Below are 19,888 nucleotides of genomic sequence, written 5' to 3'. Positions count from 1 at the left end.
GAGCGAGAGCCTGCATGGAAACCAGACTCCCCTGAGCGCCCCATGGCCCCCGAGGGAGCACACGCGTCGGCCCTGGGCTGGCTCGGGGCCCGAGCCTCGCTCTGTGGACACAAACCCCTCGGAGGTGTGCTCGGTGCATCCAGACAGAGGGGAGGCTGCGGGGAGAGAAGTGCCACTGACCCCCACCCCCGAACCGCTGGGGCTCCACGTGGTTAGCGGGGGGGGACACCAAGGCCCGGGACTGTCCTCCTGGGGACAGGCTTCGCTCTCGTCTCTCACAGGAAAAACCAACAGGAGCGTCTGCTGCCACTGTCACCTTTCTGTCCCCAGGCTCTTCCCTCCCCGTGTCTGAGGGATTCATGGAGGCCCTCCTGCCAGGGACGCCCCGAGGCTGGGACTCTGGGGTGCAGTGGCCTTTGCCGGGGCTCAGGGCTCAGACAGCACCGTCACCTGCCCGTGGCTGTGAGCAGCCAAGTCGAAGGGCCTCAGGGGGAGGGACAGCAAGAGGGGCGGGTGGGTGCTGGGCCGGAGCCTAGATCACTGACAGTGGACGTCTCTCAACATTTAGGCACAGAAATAGCTTCTGTCCCACCTGAAAACTGACGACACAGCCTCCACGGTCATCGGGGAAGGAAGGGCAAGGAGGGTGCTGGGCACAGAGCCTGGCTGCAGCCCAGCTGCCCCGTGTCCCGGGTCAGAGAGAGGAGAGAGGCTCAGTGGGCACCCCCACGAGCAAGGGTGGGTGCCCGGTGAGGACCACGCCGAGGCGGTTTCACCCCTAAACCACTGGGGGCAGCACTTACCAGGGGGGTGATGGGTCGGGCTCCCCGGGGACCCCTCGTCCCAGGGATCGCCGTCTGGGGCCTTGGTGTCACCAGCAGCAGGAATGTGGTGCACGGTGACCGTGGACTCCCTGGAGGTTCTCCCCGTGGCTGAGAGGTCAGCCCGGCCCAGGGTCCCTGGCCACGGCTCCCACAAGGACGGCACAGGTGTGACACGGGGCTCAGCCCCTAGTGGCCCCGGGGACAGTGGGTAAGACTCTGATAACTTCGACGTGGCCGCCAATCCCGAGGAGCCCAGGAGCCCCACAGCTCTGCAAAAAGGAACTTAACAAAGATTTCACAGCATTAAAACTCGGACAAAGAAATACGCTTGGTTCCTCAGAGTGCACAGGACCTCACCTCCCTGCGAAGTCTCAGGACCCACATTTTCTACCCAAGAAAGTGGAGTCTTGGAGACGCGCTCCAGTCACAGCTGGTGTGCGGAGGGAGGACCACCTTCCGCGGCTACTCTCCTGAGTCCCACCGTGTGGCCCGAGGACAGCGAACCGGCAGGACCATGGCCCAGGAGAGCGGCCCTGGCCTAGGTTATTCCAAAGCGCTCGGTGCGTTTGTAAACCCGCCCCGGCGGGTACGGCGCAGCCCCCGGCTGAGGGCAGCCTCTGAGCCGCGTCTTCTCTGTCGTCACAACCTGAGCGTGAGACCAGGAGGGGCCCGGGACCTGACAGCTCCCGGCCAAGACCAGATACACTGGGCCAAAAAATTAGGTTCAGCAGACTTTTAGCATCTCATAAGAACTGTTTGCTCAGCCCCACAAAACGAAGCACTGCGGCCGGTACCTTCCTCTGCGTCCCTTCCCGTCGCGTTGACCAAAAAGAGGTCCCAGGAGTAAGAGAGCCGGGCGGCCTCCCCGCAGTCCTCGCAGGCCGCCCGGAGCGAGAGACCCTCGTTCCAGTTCACAGGGAGGCCTCTGAAGGTGACCCAGGAGATGCTCACGAGCCTGCAACCGCACACGGGACACGGGTTCAGGGACGCAGCTGCGGCTCTCCGGCCCGTCTTCCGGGTCAGGTTTGCTCAGATTGCCCTCCGTCGGGCCTTTGTTATGCGGATCAACAGCAGAATAACAGCCCACAGGGCCCAGCACCCCCGGGTGGCCCAGCCTGCACCCACTCCACCCAGCAGGGCCTCCTGTGACACCGCCTAGAACAGGGGGCGGACGCACCACCACACCCCACGGAGCTCAGGAGGCTGTGAGGCTTCCTCCAGGAAGCCTTCCGGGGCTCACCCAGCCCAGGCCGTGACCACTTGTTTTTATACAAGACGACAGAACTGCCCAGACCCTCTCAGGGTCCGCTGATGGAGGCAGCCCTGCCCGCCCGGGGCCTGCCAGGTGTCCTGCGGAGCTGTGGGCACTCAGAGGCAGCAATCCCCACCCACGGGGGGGCGGGGGGCAGAGCAGCTGTGGCACATGCCAGCCTGCGTTCGGGGTCTGGGGCTGGGTGTGGCCCTCGGGTACGACTGTGGCCTCTGTGGTCCGAGCTCCCTCAGCCTTGCCCAGTCTCAACGTCACTCTTGGAGGACAGGTGCCTCCCACCTGTGGGCCCGTCTGCCCAGAGGCACCTAGAGGTCACGGGCAGAGGCCCTGAAACACGTGGACTCCTCCTGGCCCCGGCCCTGGGCCCTGGAGCTGACCCCATCGCAGGCAGCTGCTATGACGTGAGGGGCCCCACTGTCAGTGCGGCAGGGTCAGGGCCTGAGCCCATGAACTGCGCGCACGGCGGGTTTCTTTGGTGGCTCCCAGCCCCAGCCAGCGTGGGGCACCCAGGAGGAGCCCCCGGACGGGCACTTTGGGGCCGACAGGGCAGGTGGTACCTGCGCTCCGGGTCGTGGAGGGTGGACAGGAACACCTGTGCCTCCGAAGAGTTCCGGCCGTGGCTGGACACTGTCAGCGTCACGAGAAACTGGTCATAGCCGCTGCTGAGAGAGTCCGCCGGGAAGGACAGGGTGGGAGCCCCAGTGTCCAGGCTGCGTGCAGAGGGCCCGGAGAAGCAGAGGCGCCCGGGGGTGCTGGCTGGGGTGCACGTCCAGTGATACCTGCGGGGCAGCATTGGAGGGGCTGACCCGCCTGCTCCGGTCAGTGGCCATGATGTCACCCAGTGGCTTTCCTGGGGGTGCTGCCAGGGAGCACGTGGACGGTTTTCGCACATGCATGTTCCAGGTTATGAGTGGGGACAGCGTCCATGGAGGGCCCGTGCTTGGGGTTAATGGGGTGTGGACAGTGTCCACATCGGGACACTGGGTTAGGCCACCCGGGGGGAGTGGGTGGAGACAAGACCAGGGCCTGAGCCAGAGATCCAGTGTCGAGGGACCAGCCCCAAAGAGACGCGCTATCCTCGGGAACCCAGCCTCCTGCACCGCCAACAACCTCACAGACCAGGTGTTTTAGCAGAAAATAGCATATTTGCTGTGGACTGAATGCCGGTGTCCCCCAAGTTCACGTGTGAAATCCTGACCCCGCAGGGACGCTGGGAGGAGGCGGGGCCTTTGGGTGGTGAGTAGGTCATGAAGGGGAAGGCGTCACGAAGGGGACTCCTGTCCTCAGAAAGACCCCGCAGAGCCCCGGATGCTCACCTGAGAGCCGCCCCAGGCCTGTCGGGGTCATAGGACAGGGACCCCCTGAGGAGGACAGTGGACGAGGGGGTCCTGGGGATGAACAGGTGTGTGCCCTCGGAGATCACGCTGACGGGGGCCCGGGCTCGCACCTCCACGGCCACGCAGTAGTTGCTGTGCACGGGGCTGCCTTCCACCTGCACCTGGAACGCCGACGACAGAGGGTGTCAGTGAGGGCAGCAGGGTGCTGGCCGGGGCTGGACACTTGTCTTAACACCAGAAGGAAACTGGTGAGTCCACATGTGTCAGCAGCTCCCACCAGGGGCTCAGGTGCTGCACAGAGAGGCTTCTTTCTTCTCAGCCCCCAGCCAGGCAATATAAGCACCTACTGGGTGCCCGCTGGGGACAGAGGGGCTGGAGCTAACGGGAGCAGGAGCATTTTCTATCCACGTCTGTGTCAGCACAAGGCTGGGGTTCTGGTCTGTGGACATGACACCACCTCAATATTCCCGGGCCCGTAACCTGCTGTCAGTGGTAAATTTTTCCATGGTCTCAAATTTTGTTTAGCTTTCCCTTGTTTAAGCTCCCTTTCTGGACCCCAAACCGATTATGGACTTAGAGACATGCCAGAGGGATTTAAGCGAGCCCCTTCCCTGGAGCAGACAGGTGGGGGGCCTCAGGGGTCTCAGAGGCTGGTGGGAAGGGAGGGTTTGCTCGCTCAGGTGCCGTGGTCCCCCCACCTTGGCCAGCGCAGTGTAGTTCCCGGGCTCCAAGAAGTAGCCGGGGATGGTGACGGTCCGCCTGTGAGTGCTGGCGGCAGGGGGCAGGGGCACCTGCGACCCCGTGGAGTCCGTGAGGCTCCAGGTGTAGGAAAGGCCTTGGGAGATGTCGCAGAGAACGGCCCCGTCAAAGGTCACCCCCAGGGTCACAGGCTGAGACCTCCACACCTGCGCATTGAGAGAAAGGTTCTCGTTAGATGTGAGTCAGCCTGTCCCAGAGGAAGTGACGACAGACGTGTGCTCCACGCAGAACCCCAACTCTGTCTGTGTGATCACAGGACGGGGGCCTCCGGGCTGGAACCAAAGCACTGAAATGAAGACGAGAAAAGTAAAAGGGCAGAATGTAGGGTCAGTGAGGAGGAAGAAGAGACTTAAACTCATATGAGAAAATATCAAGGGAAAAGGTTAATAGGTTTGATCACATAAAAGTTTTAAACTTCTGAATATCAAAAATATAATTTAGAAAGCAATCAGGGAAAAAGGAGAGTCGTGTGCAAAGTGCATGACAGGGTTAATATAATTGAAAATCAATAGAAAATCTTCAAAGTCCCCCATAGAAAAACCAAACAGCCACGAATCAGCAAGTCGACAATATAAATTCCTACCTTATTGTATGGTTTTGACCATGAAATTATGTAAATGTTTTATATATTCAAAACTTCAATGGAAGCAAAGAGAAAAACGCACAATATCTGACCACTGGAAACAAAGAACACAACCATATTTCAAACAAGTAACACAGAATAAAGATGTATTTCAAGTGTCCTTAATATACAGTATTTTGAGGACCTAGTCTGAGGGCAACAAGAACTTCAGATAAAGCTGAAAGCTCACTGAAAAGTTTTATTTCCGGTGCTAATGTTGGTATTGTTACTCTGAAAGTATTTTACATATTTATTAGAAAAATTCTGATAAATACTTGCAGAACTGAGGGGCTGTCGGCAGGGCAGGCGGGAGTTTCCCAAGACCTGGCCCTGGGGTCCTGGAGTATTTAGAGACAATGTCTATAGCCAGTGAAACAATGTAACAAAATATTGACTTAGACGGTCTGAGCGGATCACAGGTGCACGGCGCCCCCTGGAGGACTTTTAATGAAGAGCTCCCGTAAAAAATGAGGAAGGGAAACCCTCTAGGGTTTGGGGGATAGGATTTTAAAACACACTGGTATTTGTTACAAATGGAATTTTACCTTTGGCTTTCTTTAGTCATGATTTAAGCTACTTTAAGATTATTTGTATTGTTTCCACTCTGAATATGAAGGCGTGCTAGCATTCTTCACGAAACGTCCCAGATTTATGAGCTCATTTTAACACTGAGATGTCAATTCTCAACCCGTTAATAACAACAAACAGACAAAACTATGAAATGCCTGGGGCGGGGGAGAGTCGGCTCTGAGATGCTGACTTATGGGCCCAGGCTTCTCGTGGACGGAGGAAATTGTTGGGTCCTGTGGCTCCGGACTTGGAGGGATGATCCTATGGAAATGCCACAGACCCCACATGGCCCTGGCTTGTCCTGTGCTCCCTCATCTCCACGGCCACGTGGGCCCAGCGACCGCCCTCCAGGCTGGAGAGCCACAGAGAGCGGCTGGCAAAGGCAGCTCCGTCCCAGGTGTTCACACCCATGTGCCATTTGGGCACTTTCACCCTAAAGAGGCAAAGTTGCCCTAAATCAGAAACCTCAAAGGAATAAAAGAAATAGAAAGCAACCCTGTTTTTGTAACCCATAGTAGGTGCTCACTAAATAACTGACAATCTCTTTTTATTTTGATATCACATATATTCGAACATCCCCTCCTCCTGAAAACACTACAGTTCTCGGCACGAGCAATTTATAAGAAGCTTCTCAAGGCGGACAGAGCTGAACTCAGGGTAACAGGCGAGTAAAGGACAGACTCAAAGACCAGAAACGGGGGTGTCCCTCCCTGGTGTAGGCGTGTCCCTTCCTGGGGTTCATCACCTCCAGGACCTCTGGAGCCCTCCCAGGTGCCCCTCGTGACAGATGCAGGGGCGACCTGGACGAAGTGCCCCTCCGCAGGCTCCACCTGGGAGGAAGGCTGACAGGTGTGCAGTGACCCAGGCCTTACCTGCACCCTCCCAGGCCCCATGTTCTTCACCGGGGGCGGCTGGCAGGGCCTGTGGACCACGAAGAGGCGCTTCCTTAGGGAGGCGGCGCTGACGGCGTTGAAGGCCAGGACCTCAACCATGAAGTCTCCTTCCCTGGAAGAGACAGGCACAGACATGAGACCTGATTCCGCCAGGGTCAGCGGGCCCTTCATCGTCACACCGTCCGTTTCTCACAGCGTGAGGCCATCTCCACAGAGGCCACTGTCACCCCAGCACAGGCCAGGACAGGCACCGAACCCCAGCCAGACGTCACCTGCTGTGCGAGAAGCAGGCACCCACGGGGGACACACTACCTCCCTCTCCGGGGCCCTCCTGGCAGCACAGCCTGGCCCTCTGTCCGCCTCAGGGGTGTCCTCCGGTCCCTGACTGATGGGCACCCAGACCCGTGACGGGGGCCTCTGGACAGGCCCTTCCCGCTGTTTCCCGTCTGGGGAGGTGAGGCCGGCCCAGGGCGGGGGAGGGGTCCGGCTGTGGGAGATGGAAGGCCTGGGATGGGTGTGGCCGGCAGGCCCTGGCCGGGCAGGTCATGTTTGCTACGGAAACGCATGTTTGTTCTGCGGATGATGCACGTGGACAGGTGGACAGGGGTTCAGGACAGCTGGGCTTGGAGCAGGGCAGCCCATCAGAGGACCTCAGTCGAGCATGGGGGGACCACGAGGGTCACCTGCATCCTGGAGCGTGAGAAGGCAGATCCTGCTGACCGGCACTCACCTGCTGTACACGTGGCTGGCAGAGCTGTTCCCCAGGCCACCGGCGCCATCCCCGAAGTCCCACAGGTAAGCAACGTCGGTGCCGAAGTTGATTCTGCACTCGAAGGCCACGGTGGTGTTCACCAGAGCCGAGGGGACAGCCGCGAGCCGGCTGGGGACCACCCTGCTCTGCACCTGGACGTGGAGGGGCTCCGAGGCCACACAGCTGATCCCGTTGGAAGCCTGGACCACCACGCGGTACCTGCAGCCGGGCCGGGGACAAGAGGGACAGGTGGTGACCAGGGCCAGCTCAGAGACTCCGCAGTACTTTCCAGAAAGGGGGGGCTGGCGTCCATCTGCAGGAATTACCAGAGTGCCCAGGGATTCACAGCTTGCTGGGGACAGGGGGTGGTACTGTGACCTCCCCCTTCACTGTGTAGTGCACCCCTCCCAGCCGCGGCGAGCGCCGTCACCCTTCCTCACAGGAGGAACTTGCTTAGGCCACGGCGGCCACGGAATGGCACCTGACCTGGGACTGCCTGGTTCCGCCACCACCCTGCCACGTCCTTTAGATCCACGTTTGTGTCCAACCCACAGGAGTGCCAGGTGGCACTAAGAGTGAGGGTGACACTACATCATTTCAGGGGCAGCTGACATCTCGAGATGGTGCTGGGCCTGAGCCACGGCCACTGCCCGTGGTCACCACCGTGCACGCACCACCCGGGGACGCGGAGTCTCCTCCTGATGCTGCTGCGGGTGGTCCTCACTGGGGGGTCTTCTCCGAAGAACCACGTGAACTCCAGGGGAGTGGTTTCCTTGGTAACAGCCACGAAAGTGATGTCGGCGTCGGTGGCGAACACAGTTCCGTTCGTGTGGACAGAGATGGCTGAAGGGGGAAGGAGGGAGGGACAGCTGGGAGCCTGGGATCGGCCGGGGAAGTCGAGTCCCCCCCGTCCGGCGTGGTCATGGCTGGGAGTGGGCCAGGCGCTGTGAGCCTGAACGCGGGGTCCTACTCGGGGCAGCCGTGGGAACCTGGGGGGCACTTGGCCGGAGCTCATCATGAGCCCGGCCCCTCCGCCGACTCTGCCCGGAACCCACCCCCTGCCGACGCCCTCAGGGCTGTGGTTCCCGGAAAAGCCCTCGGCCATCCGCAGGCGAGCGCTCGCTCCTTCAGGGCAAGCGGGGCCCCGGCAGAGCTGGCCGCAGACCTGGAGCCCCCCGTGGCCTTTAACCTCAACTGACCGCGAGGAGGTGTCGTCAGACCTCGAGCTAGAGTAGAACGTACGCTGCATCCGGTACCGAGCGGCCTTGCTGGACCCGGGCTGCCCCTGCCCCCCGCGGGCCCGAGAGGCAGAGGACCCGTTACAGACGCCCGTGGGCGGGAAACGGTGCGAGCCGGGGGCGCCTGGAACGACAGCGGGAGGTCAGAGGGGACAGCGTCCGAGCTGCCGCCCCCGTCCCACACGCGCCGTGTTTCCCGGGGTTGGCCGGTCACGGCCGGCGGCCACCGGCCGGCTTCCTCCGAAGTCCCCCAGAAGACAGTGAAACGGCCGCTCCTGCCCCGTGAGCTCCTTGTATCAGGACACACGTCACCCCCGGGGGACAAAAGGACGCCTGACACTGTTTCCTAACCACAAGCACGCTCTCCCCACGACTGAGGCTGCCCTGACCAAGTGCGCTTTGCGGGGGCCGCGTGTCGGCCTGGGACAGGCCACTGCTCCGGCGGGACCGTGGGGGCCGCTGAGGAGGGCTGACCACGGTGGGCAAGGACATGGGGACGCCACGGGTGCCCTGGCGGCTCCCGCCCGGCCGTGTCATTTGGTGTTTCACTGGGATCCCTCTCTTGCCCCAGGACGGTGTAACGGGCCCAGAGGGCAGGGCGGCTGTGACTGAGGCTGGGGGGGGGTTTGGGGGGAGCTGGGAAGGGCCCCCCGCGGGGCTCGGGCTCGGGGTTTGTGTGAACCCCGTTTCCCACGACTCTGCCGGTTGGGGGACGCTGCCCGGCTGGTGGGTCAGCAGAGCCGGGCCCCTGCAGAGCGTGAAGGCCGCCGGGGGGCCTGACTCACAGCCTCCTGCTGCGGCCCGGCCCCCCCAGCCGCCAGCCCTCTGGCCCCTTCCCGCTGTGTCTGTGGGGGGCACACCCCAGACGCCTCAGGGAATGTGTACTTTCTTTTAAACGTCCTCGCGCCTACAGGAAGGGCCACCGCAGACAAAGTGCCCTCTGCGGCCGCGGTGCCCTCTGGCCTGGAGGAAGCGCGTTGGTCACTCCCCCCCCCCCCCCCCCGTGGAGACGGGAAGCCCGGCTCAGCGCCACCGGCCCCCTGAGCAGCGCCCACTGCAGTCGGAGGGACCGGCCGGCCTCCTGCTCCTTCCCGGGGAGACGGGCACACTCGGCTCGCCCGGGAGGGGGGTGCGCGGAGGCCACAGGACCAACCCGAGGTGCCAGCAGGTGACAAAGAGCGAGGAGGTGACGCCGCCGAGGGAAAGTGTGGCCCCTCCCCCCGGCTGCCTGAGTTTCGTTCAGAGAACTGATGCTCGTTCGGGGTTAGGGGCAGTTTCTCTGGCGCATCAGCCACCGCGAGGGCTCTGCGGCCGGATGCCGGGCGCCCATCACCCTGAGTGTCCCGGAGGCCGGCGCTGGGCGGGCGGGGCTGAGGGCGCCCCCTTGTCCCTCTCCTGGGCCTGGTCCCCACTGTCGCCAGCACAGCAGGACCGTGAACTCCGTGCCACCGCTGAGGACGGGGGACTGGTGTAAAGTGAGACGGGGACTGTCCGCAGCGGCCTGGGCGGTGTCACGGAGCTTTCAAGGCCACTCCAAGTACAAATGTTCCGAATGCAAGTAGTTAAATGGCTTTGAAAATGGTTTCTTTTAGGAAATTCCCCTCCAAGCCCCCCCTTGGGAACGTCAGGCTCGTCGGGATGTGACGGGTCCCTGAGGCCTGGGTGGCTGGGCGGCCACCATCCAAGGACAGAGCCTGGCTGGCAGGAGCCGGGAGCCTTCGGGAAGGAAAGCACGGCCCCGGCTCCCAGCTGCCCCTTGTTTTCACCAAGTTTAGATGAACGGAAGCCCACTCTTTGGATTTTTAAACCATAAATTCTCTTTTTCAGGTTTAACACCCAGGCTTGGGTTCTGCTCCTCCTGACTCCACAGGACCCGGGTACCTAACGGACACCGGTCAAGGGGAAACTGAGGCTGCAGCGGGCGGCGCAGAAGGGCCCCCAGGTGCTCAGCGCTGGGGATGAAGGCAGCCACCGCACCTCCGCCTAAGGCAGCAGGGAGCCCGGGGACGGTCCTCCCAGGCTCGTCTCCCGGCGTCGTGGGTGCGCCCGGAGCAACACCACACGACAGCGACGTCCGCGTGAAATCGGCCTCACGCTCAGGTCCCGGTGCGAGTCCAGCCTCTGCCTGCTGTGACGCAGGACCACTGCCTGGCGTCCCTGCCCTAACCGGAGCTTACCTGGGGGCACCTGGCAGGCTGGCACCTGAGCCCTCACCGCATCACGCGCACCCAGTCCTCCCCCCAGCACGCGGAGCAGCGCCCGGGCGCATTCGGGTAACTAACTGAACTCAGGTGAAAACAAGGGGCAACTGTAGATCCAGGCAGACGCCCACTTACCTTCCTCTGAGCAGCTCCGGGGAACGGGGGCCAGCAAGGACAGCAGGGCCAGGGCTGGGACCAGCAGCCTGGACCTCGGCCCCATGGCTCCTGCTCGCACCAGCTCTCAGCCCCGGGCGGAGCCGTGGGGGCAGAACGCTTAAATGACCGCTCCCGGAGCTACAGGCAGCCTCCCTCCCCCCACCCCGGTCAGCACCTGCGGACCATCAGCCAACTGCGAGTCCCCTGGGAGACGCTCCCCCGCCAGAGCCGGGTCTCCCCCACCCCGCCCGCGGGGCTGCTTCCCGCAGATCAAAGTGTCCTGAGTGATGCTGGCGTGAGCCCTCCCTCCGTGAGGCTCAACACAGCTGCACTAAAGTCAACCTGTTCCCCACCCGGGGTGGCTGGTGACACACAGCTGGTGCTCCGTCCATCACGGGACACCGAAAACACAAGTTTGCCACACCTAGGACTGAGAGGAGCCACTCTGTCTGGTACAACTCGTAATTAATTGTTGAATTGACAACCGGCATGAGGTCTTCTGAAATCCCCCCTCTCCCCACTGGCTTTGGAATAAGGGCGTCTGGTCCTTTGGTCACTGAGAGAGTAGGATGAGTTCTGGCCCCTAACTGTTCCCTCATCCCCCCCTCCCTGCAGCCTTGCGGGTTCTTCGTGCTTGGGACTCTCTGGGCCTCCTGAGCTTGTGTGACTTTTTCCTTGACCAGGTTAGGGAAGTCTACTGCCGTTATTTCTTCAAACAGGTTCTCTAACCCTTGCTTTCTTCCTAAATCCTCTGACACGCCTATGATGTGAATATTAAGTTTCATGTCCCACAGCTCCCTCAGACTGTCCTCCTGTTTTTCAATTGTTTTTTCTTTTTGGATCTCTGATTTTTTTCTACCCTGTCTTCTAATTCCCTGATCTGATCCTCAGCTTCTCCTAATCTGTTCATTCCTTCCAATGTTGTTTTTTTAATTTCTGTCACTCTTCTTTTCCTTCATAGTTTCCGTATCTTTTGTCATGCTGTTGAGCATCTTTATGATCAGTGTTCTGAACTCTGTATCTGATTACTTATCTCCATTTCATTTAGCTCTTCTTCTGGAGAATTCTCTTTTTCTTTCACTTGGGGCTTGTTTTTTGTCTCCCCATTTTGGTTACCTGTTTGGATTTGTTTCTATGTATTAGGTAGATCTGCCAGGACTCCCAGTCTTTTGGATAGTCTCTGGTGCAGGCAAACGTCAGACGCTGTTTATGACTGGCCCTGAGAACCCTGTATGAAGTTTTCCACACTCCACAGCTTGTGGTTCCCTCTGCTGGGTCTGGGTGTTTGGACAGGACCAAGATGGGCACCAAGAACTGCTTTTCCAAGCCCTGGGTCCAGAAGCAAATCAGGCCAATGGCACCATTAATTTTAATACTATCTTGCAGCTAGGACCTGTTTTATCATTCCCAAGGGAAACAGGGGTTCATATGAAGCCTTTATGGCTCTCAGAGATGACCCTAAGTTAGGTGCTTTCTGTAAACTAGGAAAAATGTACCCAAATGGGAAAGAACATTCCAAAAACCGGTGAATGGATTGTCAGTCTGCTGTTGAGGTATTAAAATAAATAAATAAATTCTCTTTCCAATGTCTTAACAGCAAAATAAAACAGACATGAGAACAAAGTAGTAATACAAAGTAACACTTTTATGCAATTGTGTTTCATTAATTCAATTTCTAGTTAAAACACTATAGAGGGAAAGATAAGGGAAACGTTCGGAATGTGTGCTGCTGAGGACACAGACCAGTGACTGGACACGTCACTGTGGCCTCTCTGGCCACAGCAGAGGCCTGGCTCCCGTGCCAGGGGAGGGGCTGTGGGAGGGTGCGCTGACAAATCCAAACAGGTAACCAGTTGCAGCGCTAGGACAGGGCTGGGATGAAATACTGCAGGGACACGTCCTCGTGGAGCAGGTCGAAGTGCAGCATCTTGTGACTCACGACATCTGGGGACAGGAAACGTGGTTACTGTGGAGCCTCCCACACAGACCCGCCCCACTGAAGGTGCTGTCTGCTCCCAGAGGGCCCAGCCCCCACGGGGATGGTCTGCAAAACCAAGGTCAGGCACTGCCAGGTGAAGGGCAAACTCCACAAGGAGACACATGCAGGTAGACCCAGAGGAGTGACCACAGAGCGACAGGGCTCAGTAGCCAGGACCCAGGACCACGAGGCAGAGGACAGGAGCTGCAGGGGGAGCAGAGGGCGGCTGCTCTGAAGGAAACTGCTGAGGCCAGAGAGGCAGGCGGGGAGGACACCCAGTGACAGAGCACTGTCACCCTCTTGTGGAGGCTCCCACCACCCTCAGCCCCAGGTCGGGCCAGAGTCCGATGGCTCTGCAGATATAGCCCAGGTGGACACTGAGGACCCCACTCTGCCGGCCATCACCACCCCAGGCTCCCACTGCACCCAGGATGCCCCCGTGATCTCTCCTCCAGCCTCTCATTCAAAAGGGCTGGTCCTTATGCAACCTTCTAGAATTTTCTACTACTTCTCTACGGAGTGCTGGTCACTAGGCACACCCCGGGCCTCCTCCTCAACTCTGCTCACAGGTGGCTCAGTGTCAGGGGCTGTGGTCTCAGCAGCACGGAGACCAGTTAGCCCTTCCTCGGGTGTGGTCAGTGAGCACGGAGCTCAGGCAGTTGTGTAGCTGAGAACAACTGACCAGAGACAAGCAAGGAGACCAGGACACAGACATCAGGTTGAGACACAGGAAGGAAACAGAGGAATCATGAGGGGACCTAAATCTGAGCCGATGGTGTCTGGGCTCCAAGGACGTCGGGTCAGATGAAGAGAGGGCGGGACGGTCAGCGCACCCTCCCACAGCCCCTCTCCGGGCGCAGACCATGCGGGATGCCTGGTGAGGCAGGGCACGCCCACCTCCGGCACCTCTGAACCCAGGAAAATCCAAGCATATGCCTGCCCATCCTGGAAACCCGAGGCCACGTGGCCGAGCTGCCACGCACTCGCGAGACCACACACCACCTGTGAGACCACAGCTGACTCAGCATGCGAAACCTGAGAACACTGGGTGCACACTCACTGCAGACGCCCCTGGTGGGGTTCACTTGCTGTCCAGCAAGAAACTGCAGGAACTTCTTGATGTCCACGTGCACCTCCGCCATCTGCTCGGGGCTGTGGTCCTGAGACACGCTGTCAGAGGCTGAAATGACAGGACACCTTCGATGTAACAGGGGACCTAAGGCAGCACATGACTGTTTCCTTAAATAAATGAGTTGTGTCACCCTGATGTTACCACCTGGAAAAATAGTGCCAGATGGAGAGAGATATAATCATTTGTTAAGCAAGAATTTATAAGTCCTGGCTCTGAAATAATACACCTTTTCCAGGAAACGTTCATTTCCAAGGACCTGATATATGGCCCAACCTCCCTCTTTATCAGGTCAAAAGTGGCATCCCTTAGTCTGCTTATATATGCTTAACGCTTAGTCTGCTTACATATGGTTAATGCAAAGCCTCTCGTTCCAGAGTGGAAAGAAAGTGTCTTTCTTGAAAAAATTTTTTATTGATTTCAGGGGGAGGGGGAGGGGGAGGGGGAGGGGGAGGGGGAGGGGGAGGGGGAGGGGGAGGGGGGAGGGGGAGAGGGAGAGGGAGAGGGAGAGGGAGAGGGAGAGGGAGAGGGAGAGGGAGAGGGAGAGGGAGAGAAACATCAGTGACGAGAGCCTTTGATCAGCTGCCTCCTGCACGCCCCCCACTGGGGATCAAACCCGAACCTGGGCTTGTGCCCTCACCAGGAATCCAACCATGATCTCCTGGTCCATGGTTCAATGCTCAACCACTGAGCCACGCTGGCTGGGCAGAAAATGTCCTTTCAACTCTAGAAAAGCATCAGGGTAAGACCCTTTTTGTTGTTTATTAAAACAGAAAATGAGTGAGATCAGAATGAGTCCTCTCGCTCAGCATTATCAAAGCCTCGACCACACGGACCTCACTTTGCCCAAAGCACCCCCTCCACTGTGAAGTCCGGGCCCCCACAGCAACGCTAAATGTGCACAGCAACCCTGGAGGGAGACACGCGGATTCTGAAAGGACAGGGGCCTAGCGCATCTGCTGGGGACACGTGCGTGACTGGAAGGGTTTTCACGTCACTAGCAAGCACTTGCCCCAGGTCCTCAGCCTGCTCCCCTCTGCCGCCCCCACCCCCACTGTGACTGCAGCACAGGCTTGTTCACCTCGCTGAACTGATTCCGTGGTCCCTCTCACCTCGTGTGAGACAGCAACCTGATCACGTGAGAAAAGTCTGCATTTGCTAATCTAATTCTGCACGTGTTAGAGAGGCCAAAGTAGAAGACATGTCATCTACCTTCCCGACTGCCCTCCAGGTGAGAACTTGTGATCTTTAGTAGCAGAAATGGGGAGTTAAGAGCTGGGGGGACCCCAGGGTTCCAGACCCTGGGCCCAGCCTGCAGCCCCAGTCCTCATGCCCAGGAGGCCACCTTCCCATGTCGCTGTCCACAGCGGCGGCAGGTGAGCACCCTGGGGCCTGCCCTCTCCCAAGCACACAGCAGTAGCCCGGAGTGTGGCCTCTTCCCACTCGGCCTCAGCAGCTGTAAGACAATTAACCCACAGAAAACTTACCCAGGGGAGGATTCCCAAGATCCTTAAAGTGAGTTGTAACACACACTAGTTCCGACTCTATTTTCAAGTTCAAGTCTCCATTGAGGTTGGCTTCAACAATCTGCAAATGGAGTATTTCACACGCTCTTAAGAAAGAAAAGGAAAGAAAAATAAAAAACCCACCACAGACATCAGCTTCCAGCAGACCAGGTGACCAGGGAGCCCACAGACCCCCAGCACCCTCCTGACGGCACCGAGACCCACGAGGCGTCATCAAGAGAGAGAAGAGAGGCCTGAGGACCAGGGGCTCAGAAAGCCCCGCAGAAGAGGAGCCCTCAGGGCGGAGAGCTCGGCAGGGACACCTGGAGACAGGTGGGACAGGGGCTCTGCCAGAAGGCCTGGCTCCCTCACAGGAGAAACGTCGGAGAGGCCACCCAGAAGAGGAGGGCACCCTGGGTTTATGAGGGGAGGGGACGAGGGAGTGGGCTCAGAAGTCCCACAGAGGCTACGGGGCGCAGTGGGCCTCCACCCAGGCTCCCTGCTGACTCAGCCCTGCACAGAGAACAAACAAGGGCCTAAGATGACTGCCCTGCCCTGCCCTCCTTCTGGGCTCTGAAGCTCTCCCCACGTCTCCAGGGTGTCCCCAGAGGAAGCTCCCAGGCTGACAACGGACCAGCACCAAGGCAGACGAGGGAGCCTGATGCAGGCACTGCTCTCACAGCCTCACCGGGAGCCAATTATAAACTAAAATGAGCTCCAGGAGGCTAAGCCGGGAAAGACAATTAAGTAAGCACACCTGCAGAGATGAAATGGCCCATAAACATTTTCTCGGCTTCAGAAAACCTCTGCAATTCCAAAAATCTATGAAAACCAAACTTCACTCCAGGACCATGGTATGACTCGTGAACAGCCCACTGAGGGGCAGTCCCACAGTGGGGGCTGGGACTCAAAGACACTGAGACAGGTTCCCTTTCCCAGAAGCTGACACGTCAGCAGCGGTCCTGAGACACTAGCAGGTAACTTAGGCAGCACTGAGTGGCTCAGAGGAGGAGGGTCTGAAGGACACTGGCAGAGGGAGAAGGCCTGGGGGTCATGGAAAGAAGGTGAAGTGCTTCCCAGGGGAAGGTGGTGAGGGAAGGAAATGGCCCTGTGGGGAAGGACCAGCAGCCAGGGTGGTCCTGCAGGGAGGGTGTGGCTGTGAGACAGGGGACCAGGCCTGGCAGAGGGTGAAAATCAGAAGTTTCCGCCTCATCAGGTGGACAGTGGTTTTTAAAAGCTTCAAGAGCATAATGAAATGTGTTTTGGCTGAGTGCAGGGGGAATTCAGGGGAACCCAGCTGTAAATGGGGATCATCCACACAGTGCCCCACAACTGCCCCGAGCTGTGCTGTCCCGACACTGCTGTGGACGGACAGCCACCAAAGAGAAAAGCGACGCGCCATCTGCTTGGCACAAGAATGCTTAGAGTGAGACGTGTGGCCTCGGGGAGCTTCATCTTGGGCTCATAGGACATTCAACTCACTGCGGATAAAGTACAGTGTCCTGTCCTAACGTAAGGAAAGGAAGCCAGACTGCTGAACGCACTGAATACACTGTAAGTATGAACATGAGGCGTTAGGGCAAATACAACCACTCTCCCCAGCAAGGCGCTGGAGAGTACCCGGGCCGGTTTCCTAGGGCACCTGGAGGGCCGAAGCTCCCAGCTACAGGCGGTGCGGGGACCCAGCGCAGCAGCATCGGGGCGCCCACACCTCGGGGAGGAAGTTTGACTTACAAGGTGGTTGCTGAGATTTTTCATTTTTTCCACAACGCTCTTCATAGTCTTCAAGGCTGGCAGATAAATACTGACCTACACGGCCAATGAGAAAAGTCAGAGCATGAAATCGTTAGACAGTCAAGTGCCGACAGGTGCTCGCACTGCCTGGGTTTGGATGCGCGTCTGCTTAAAAGCCCTGGAATCTCGTGCTTTTAAACTGTCTGATAAACTTCCTTTTAAAACATGGAAAGAGAAACAATTAAACCATTGCACTAACTCCCACCTGCTTCTGGGGACCTTGGGGACCAGGTCCCTGTGGGCGCTTCTGGTTCCGGGGCTGACGCCCTCCAGCTAGAGGCCCCTCTGAGGGTGCACCCAAGACTCAGGCCTTTCTACCAGAAAAAGCAGCTGAGGAAGTCCCTGCACCAGCGTTGGGCAGACTCCGACAGTGCGAGAGACACTGCTGCCCCCCCCCCCCCCCCCCCGGGGCGCCGACGCCCTCTGGTAAAATTCAACTCCATTTGCTCATGGCTCCCTCAACAAACGGTGAGCAAAGGCGGAGGACCCTCAGCATCATCTTTATTTCCCATCGCCCTGGAGTAGCCTCTGCCCTCGGCTGTCCCACGTCCTGGAACTACAGGAATAATCTCCTGTGAGGCCCACACTGCTGCCTAAGGCCACCACTCCTACAGGAACCATGGCGGCAGAGGGCTTCCCTAGTGCAGTCACTGGGCGGGCGTTCGCGCCACCTGCGGCACGCGGTGTTCCTGCCACACACAGCCGCTGCTTTAGGGTCTTTACGTAAACCGCCAAAGGCAAGTATTCCAGTCTTCCTGGAGCATCGTTTAACAATGAGCATTGCTTTCTAATAAAACACACCACCAAGACCGCAGCTGAAATCAGGAATTCAAATGACACCACCAACACTCGACGAGCACCAGGGCCGCGGGCGTCACTCACGTCAGAGTCCGGGACTGTCGGCTCTTGTAAATTCTTCCACAGTTTCCTAGGAATGACCTTTATGGGGATGTCGTGGGTCACCATGCGACTACTGCTGGACACCGACAACTGCCAAGAGAGGAATTGAGAAATGTTTTTGTAACGTCGGCATTAAAGGAAACAAGACAGAAGACCTGAAGGACAGACAATAAAGCTAAAATTCCAGAATCTAAGTGGGATGTTCTCCGTTCTGGAAACCAGGTGCAGTTACCTTGCGCTGAGGTCACGGGAACTGACTCAGGGGGACCCTGTTTACCGGGTCTGTCACCCCCCAAAGCCCCCCCCCCCCCCCCGTAGCCCACCCGGTCCGGAGCTGGGCCGCCTGCTGCTCACCAGCTCTATGGAGACGGTCAGGCAGGGGAAGTGCTTGTTGGTCAGCTTGACCTTCAGGGCCCTGGCGTTGGGCGCGGTCTTCAAGGCTCGAGAGAGGTTTTCCGACGTGAGCTCCACGCAGATCTCATTGTTTTCCTCGGAGACGCCCTCCATCTGGAACTCGCTGAAGAAGTTCTCCTGGGGGGCAGGGGTCACGGGGTCACCGGGGTCACGGGGCCACAGGGTCACGGGCCCCAGGCGCGCTCGGCTCACCTGGGGCAGCTCGCACCACATGCTGACGCCGCCGCCGGCCGCGGAGTCGGCGAGGATGAAGTTGAGCTGGTGCGGGCGGATGCGCAGCGTGCAGGCGCGGGCGAGCTTGGCCACCATGCAGCTGACGCCTGCGGCCAGAGCGCGGGGTCACCGGGCGGGCGGCGGCCGGAGCCCAGCGCGGGCGCCCCGGGGGCAGGCGAGGACGCCGAGGCCGCAGGTCCCGTGGGGCCTCCGCTCACCGCCGGGGCCGCAGCACCGCCCTCCACGCCCGCCCGGGGAGGTCTCCGCCCCGAGCACCACCTGCGCCCGCGAGGGTCGGGGGCCAGGGCAGGAGTCGGGGTCCAGCCGCCCCTGCGGCGTTCGCCGCCCTCGGTCTGTCCCCACCCTAGGCCCCGCCCCTCGGCCCCGCCCGCAGCCCCTCACTAGGCCCCGCCCCTCAGCCCCACCTAGGCCCCGCCCCTCAGCCCTCACCCAGACCCCGCCCCTCAGCCCCTTAGCAACTCGGCCCCGCCCCCTCAGCCCTCACCCAGACCCCGCCCCTCAGCCCCACCTAGGCCCCGCCCCTCAGTCCCTCAGCAACTCGGCCCCGCCCCTCAGCCCTCACCTAGGCTCCGCCCCCTCATCCCCTACCTAGGCCCCGCCCCTCAGCCCTCACCTAGGCCCCGCCCCTCAGCCCTCACCTAGGCCCCGCCCCTCAGTCCCTCAGCAACTCGGCCCCGCCCCTCAGCCCTCACCTAGGCCCCGCCCCGCAGCCCTCACCTAGGCCCCGCCCCTCAGTCCCTCAGCAACTCGGCCCCGCCCCTCAGCCCTCACCTAGGCCCCGCCCCGCAGCCCTCACCTAGGCCCCACCCCAGCCCCTCACTTAGGCCCCGCCCCTCAGCCCTCACCTAGGCCCCGCCCCTCAGTCCCTCAGCAACTCGGCCCCGCCCCGCAGTCCTCACTTAGGCCCCGCCCCAGCCCCTCTCGTAGGTCCCGCCCCTCAGTCCCTCAGCAACTCGGCCCCGCGAGACCCGTCAGGCGCGGCCGTCACCCCGGCGGGCAGCCCGCCGCGCGCCCCTCCGCCTTCGGGCCACGCTCCCCTCGCTCCCCTCCACACCCCCGGGCGGCCGCGACCCGCTCACGCGTGAAGTGGTTCAGACAGCCCGCGTCCACGATCTTGGCGCGAAACTTCATGACGGCCGCGCCCCGCGCCGGAGACCTGTCGGCGCGGACTGGAGCCCCGCCCTCAGCGTCCCGGCGGAAACGCGGCCGCGCGCCCGCTGGTTCCGCCCGGCTCTCCCGCCCCACCTCCCCCGGCGCGGGGGCGGCGCCTGCGCTCAGCGCCGCGGGGATGCCCGGCCCCAGGCGGGGGACGC

General features: G+C 60.2%; 2 protein-coding genes across 2 annotated transcripts in view; both read right to left on the bottom strand.

The window, feature by feature from the left end:
- Window positions 1–8,756, bottom strand: part of PKD1L1 (polycystin 1 like 1, transient receptor potential channel interacting) — a gene marked incomplete at both ends in the record, with an annotated part of 44,302 nt that extends 35,546 nt beyond the window's left edge. Inside the window, 10 exons of the mRNA XM_081146990.1 lie at window positions 804–1,010; window positions 1,619–1,779; window positions 2,652–2,873; window positions 3,411–3,592; window positions 4,130–4,336; window positions 6,255–6,387; window positions 7,006–7,245; window positions 7,701–7,869; window positions 8,269–8,388; window positions 8,654–8,756. Coding sequence (XP_081003116.1) covers window positions 804–1,010; window positions 1,619–1,779; window positions 2,652–2,873; window positions 3,411–3,592; window positions 4,130–4,336; window positions 6,255–6,387; window positions 7,006–7,245; window positions 7,701–7,869; window positions 8,269–8,388; window positions 8,654–8,756 — 1,744 coding nt within the window. The remainder of the gene's footprint in view (window positions 1–803; window positions 1,011–1,618; window positions 1,780–2,651; window positions 2,874–3,410; window positions 3,593–4,129; window positions 4,337–6,254; window positions 6,388–7,005; window positions 7,246–7,700; window positions 7,870–8,268; window positions 8,389–8,653) is intronic.
- A 3,492-nt stretch (window positions 8,757–12,248) lies between these two features.
- On the bottom strand, window positions 12,249–19,875 carry HUS1 (HUS1 checkpoint clamp component). Its single transcript, XM_081146515.1, has 8 exons — window positions 19,655–19,875; window positions 18,534–18,661; window positions 18,282–18,458; window positions 17,910–18,017; window positions 16,968–17,042; window positions 15,216–15,315; window positions 13,660–13,779; window positions 12,249–12,565 (listed from the first exon to the last, which is right to left on the bottom strand). Exons 1-8 carry the CDS (start codon window positions 19,704–19,706, stop codon window positions 12,483–12,485), a joined length of 843 nt encoding a protein of 280 aa, XP_081002641.1. The 5' UTR covers window positions 19,707–19,875; the 3' UTR covers window positions 12,249–12,482.
- Window positions 19,876–19,888: the final 13 nt, after the last annotated feature.

Source organism: Miniopterus schreibersii (genome assembly GCF_964146895.1).
Source record: "Miniopterus schreibersii genome assembly, chromosome: 9".
Taxonomy (NCBI): Eukaryota; Metazoa; Chordata; class Mammalia; order Chiroptera; family Miniopteridae; genus Miniopterus; species Miniopterus schreibersii.
Note: the sequence above shows the minus strand (reverse complement) of the source record. Positions and strands in the feature narration are given on the sequence as shown.

Coding starts and splice junctions, on each gene's coding strand:
- HUS1 (XM_081146515.1), bottom strand. CDS start 19,706: ATGAAGTTTCGCGCCAAGATCGTGGACGCGGGCTGTCTGAACCACTTC. Junction 18,662..19,654: donor CTGTCTGAACCACTTCACGC/GTGAGCGGGTCG, acceptor CTCTGGCCGCAG/GCGTCAGCTGCATGGTGGCC. Junction 13,780..15,215: donor TCTTGGGAATCCTCCCCTGG/GTAAGTTTTCTG, acceptor CTGTCATTTCAG/CCTCTGACAGCGTGTCTCAG.